This window comes from Telopea speciosissima, chromosome 7, assembly GCF_018873765.1.
Source record: "Telopea speciosissima isolate NSW1024214 ecotype Mountain lineage chromosome 7, Tspe_v1, whole genome shotgun sequence".
NCBI lineage: Eukaryota > Viridiplantae > Streptophyta > Magnoliopsida > Proteales > Proteaceae > Telopea > Telopea speciosissima.
In genome coordinates, this window is record NC_057922.1 from 42,037,316 (window position 1) to 42,041,752 (window position 4,437).

General features: G+C 42.9%; 1 protein-coding gene across 1 annotated transcript; it reads left to right on the forward strand.

Moving 5' to 3' along the window:
* The first annotated feature begins 1,350 nt into the window (after nucleotides 1-1,350).
* Nucleotides 1,351-4,129, forward strand: LOC122668578. The gene is made up of 5 exons (XM_043865121.1): nucleotides 1,351-2,126; nucleotides 2,833-3,508; nucleotides 3,647-3,790; nucleotides 3,890-3,940; nucleotides 4,007-4,129. The coding sequence occupies exons 1-5, from the start codon at nucleotides 1,351-1,353 to the stop codon at nucleotides 4,127-4,129; spliced, it is 1,770 nt and encodes a 589-aa protein (XP_043721056.1).
* Nucleotides 4,130-4,437: the final 308 nt, after the last annotated feature.

The window sequence follows — 4,437 nt, forward strand, 5'->3', positions numbered from 1 at the left end:
TGATTTAACTAGTCATTCTCTTTTCTTATTGATTGCTTGGAAAAGACTTAGGCATCTCATTGTGTTTTTTGTGTAATCATGTTTACATCTAGTTAGGGTAATTTGTTTCTGTGATTCAATTTAACCTACCAAGCAATAGTATTGAATTGATTCATGTGGTCGTATCGATGATACGGTATACCTGAGTGGATTATGCGTACCCGAGTTCTTTGAACTTTCGATTCATTGTAGCGATCGGACGATAATTTCGCCAAGATACTTTATACCTAGAAGGGACCCTATTTTTTGTGATTGTCATGGGGCTTGTAGTCGCCATGAGCCAAATATGACAGAGTTTGAATGATGAATCTGAATTAAATTTGATTCAACCTAAAAGCTGTATTTTCTCACCATCTTTTATTTGCTTTACTCAGTTGCTAGTGTTAGCTTTAAATTAATTAATTTACGTTTTTAGTTTCATCTTAGACTTGATTTAATTTCATGCAACTTAGTCTCTGTTCCCCGTAGTTCGATGCCCGTACTTTCCACTGTATTAGTGTTTAGTTAGGTTTATTTTTGATTGGTTCAACGACTAGATCACCAAGATGATTCTCGAGTCAATACTGTAGCTTGAACTTAGTGACTTGGTATGTTTACTAGGTGGTTAAGTCAAAGATGGACTTTTACTTGCATCATGTGAATGATAAGTTTAAATAATGAATTATTTCATGCATCATTTGAATGTTGTGTGTTTCCCCTATCATTGGGCTCAATGGAGCTCACACTCATGGAAAATCTCTTTTTAGATGATTGTGTCGGTGATGAGCTACCTGTGTACAAGTACGTGGACGATGACAGTGAGGACTTCACACAGCAAGAACTCGAGGAACACGATGGGTCTTGTATCTGTGACTTGTGTGCCTTTTCTTAGGCAGGCCTACTGGTTAGTCTGTTCTTTTGTTATTAATTATTGTGTATATAATGCTTTAATATATGTAAGTATTTCTTGGGTGGAGATGTGGAGAGGTGTGGAGGTTGGTGAGGATGGAGTTCTGGAGGATGGCTATCATCAGGATGGCTTGGAGGGTGATGCGGATGCTAGGGTCTTGGAGGGAAAGGCGGTGGTGGTGGGACTGTCAATCCAGTCTCCTATGCAGCGGCTGTTGGAGCCTCTAGAAAAGTAAACATTGATGACCTGCCGGAATCGATCCAGGCAGGTAATATAATGAGGATTGTTATCCCTCAAGAAGAAAACATAGCTTGGCAAACTTTCAATTCGCCCTAATCGCTCGTGTCAACTTTCATCTTGGGTCGCTGGATGATCTCCATTCTTGGGCCAAGAAATTCTGGAATCTCTAAGGGGCGGTGACCATGACGTCACTTGGGAATGGCTTTGTTGTTTTTCAAGTTTCTTCAAAGAATGACATGTCTCAAATTTTGAGAAGGTCTCCGGTGAAGTTTGATAGTCAGCGGATTAGATTTCAGAGATGGAAGCCGGATTTCAATATTTTTGACAATTATGTTGCCACGAAGCTGGTCTGGGTTAGATTTCCTAATCTCCCCTTCGAGTATTGGCACGAGAATGTTTTACTGTCCAAGGAAAAGGTTGTCGGCCATCTGGTGGCTTTGGATAGGCAGACTCGAAATGACATTATGGGGCACTTTGCCCGTGTGCAAGTGGAAGTGGAAGACTTGGCTTCTGTCTCAAGAATATATGAGTTTCAAGTTGAAAGAAAGCAGCCTGGTTCAGAGGTTCCTTTTTGTTTCAAGCAATTTGTTGAGTACGAGGATGAACTTAGGCGAAGTGGGTACTGTAAGAAGGTGGGTCATGTGTTGAATGCTTGCCAATTGAAAAAGGAAGACAAAGCCAAAGCTGCTCACGAGCATAACTGCCTAGGTCACCTTGCTGTGGAGGAGGATTATTCTAGGCCGCCTACTACTCGAGTTAGCGGTGTCGATTGTAGGGGTGGTACTCGTTTGACGGATTCCAGTAGGGGTGCTCTCCTGGCCGTGGAGGGTTCTATCCAGGTTGCCGCTGGTGGTGAGGTGTCTCCTGGTGGTGGGCAGGCGAGCAAGCTGATGGGGCACCACCGCCTCAGGTTGCTTAAGGTGGTGGAATTGATTCTCGTGTACAGATTCCCAATTTGGTAGGTGCGACTAATGCAGCCTTTGATGGAAGTAGGGCCCCAAATCCCTCTAATGGAGATTCAAATCTCAAGATAGTGGAAAGTTCCCCCATTCATGCTTTGCCATGTTTGGAAAGTTCAAATTTGGCTCCCAATAAAGGGGAGGAGGTGGGCAATCATGGATCCTCTGATCTTCAGAATTTTATTCCAAATTCTTTAGAAAATCTTGAGTGAATCGATCTTGTGGTGCACTTGGGTAACCCGGTTGCTCCAAACTCGGCGGGTGTCTTGGTAGGAATTGGGCTAGATGGGAACCAGGCTTGACATGATGAGCTGGTTGGTTCGGCCTCTGAAGCTGTTTTAGTTGAAGGATCGGACCAGGATTATGACAAAGCCCTGGTGGTCGATCAGAGTTCTGGGGATGAGGAAGTTATGCCAACTTCTAATGCTCATCATGGGGGAAGAGTGAAGGGTGCTACAAACCACAGGGCTGGTGGGATTTCTTCTCGTGGTGGTTTGTACCCAGCCGAGGAGTCCTCAAGAATAATAAGAACTCGTAGCTCGTATTTTAAAATACAAGCAATTGATGCAGCAGCAAGATGGGTGCCACTAGGGAAGGATGTTGGAGCGGCTAAGCCCAAGAAAAGTAAGAAGAAGGGTCAGTCTAAGAGGACTTACAAACCAATCCCTGCCAAGTTTTAATGAGGGTCTTCTTCTGGAACATCAGGGGGGTGAAGAAGGTTGCTGGTAGGAGAGCCTTGAGCAAGTTTTTGAAGGATGTGTCTCCTGATATCATTTGTTTGGCTGAGCTGAAGGTAGATGTGGGGAAATTCCTGTCCCTATTTTTTAATAAACGGGGTTTTACGGCAGATGTTTTTGCTAATGATCACAGTGATGGATGTCCGAACCTGTGGGTTATTTGGAAATCTCACTTTCAACATCCCACTGTTATTTCTTCTTTGGACCAGCAACTCTCTATTAACTTGGAGTGGCTGGGTCGACAGGTTTCTTTTGTGCATGCAAAGTGCTTTGGTGCCAAGAGGCGGGAACTTTGGCTGGACCTTGTGAACCTTCGTTTAGGTCTGATTCCTTGGTGTATGGTGGGGGACTTCAATGCGACCTTGTTCTCAAAGGAAAAGAGAGGTCTGGATCGTTTCAATCAAGGATCGATTGCAGATTTTCAGGCCATGATTGATTCTTGTTCTCTGATCGGTGCTCCTTCCCAAGGAAATTTGCTTACTTGGTCCAATAATAGGAGGGGTAATGTGGTAGCTGTCTTGGATCGAGGTTTTTTTTCTCAAGGTTTGTTGACATTTTTTCATGACTGTGCTCAGCAGGTGTTGCCCCGTATTGCATCTGACCACTCCCCCATCCTGGTGTTTTCTGAGTGTGTTCCTCTTCCGGTTATTTGCCCTTTCAGATTTCATAAGTTTTGGTTGGAGCATGAAGATTTTTTGAGGGTGGTGTTTGAACATTGGTAGAGTCCGATTGTTGGGTTTTGCAAAAAACTTAAAGGCCTCAAATCTTTGCTGCGCTCTTAGGTCAGGAATGGGTTTCCTAATATTAATATGGCTGTCAACACTGCTGAGACCAAGTTGAAAGAAGTGCAGGTGACAATAGAGGCTGAAGATATGTCGGATGATCTCTTCAACCAAGAAGTAGATGCTAAGACGGCACTTTTAAAGGCAACTAAATTGCACGAGAAATTATGGGCAGAAAAATCCAGAATTAGATGGCTCAAAGAGTGAGATAGAAATTCAAAGTTTTTTCATATGTTGACCCAGATTTGGAGAGGGAAAATCCTGATTCAGTCTCTAGAAAAGGAGGATGGAGAGGTAATTTCTAACCAGGCTACCATTGTTGATTATGTTGTTAGTCATTATGAATCTTTTCATAAAAAGGTTCCTTTGGTTTTGCACAATGATCTTCTTGAGTATATCCTGCGTGAGATCGTCGATGTGGATAATGTGTTTGGAGAGGATCCCCTCTACAGAGAAAATCAAGAAAGTGGTGTGGGACCTTGACCCTAATAGCTCTCCAGGTCCAGATGGATTTCCAGGTGCTTTTTTCAGAAAGTGTTGGGATATAGTCTACTTAGATTTTTGTGCGGGTTGTAAAATATTTTTTCTCTTCAACAAGGATTCCGTTTGGTATTAACAATTGCTTCATTACCTTAATTCTGAAGTTTGAAAGGGATTAGTTGCTGGATAAATTCAGGCCTATTTATATGGGTAACTCTCTGTGTAAAACCATCTCAAAGGTGATGGCCATGAGATTGCTAGTGAAGCTCCCCAGACTGGTGTCTAAAGAACAAGGTACATTTCAACAAGGA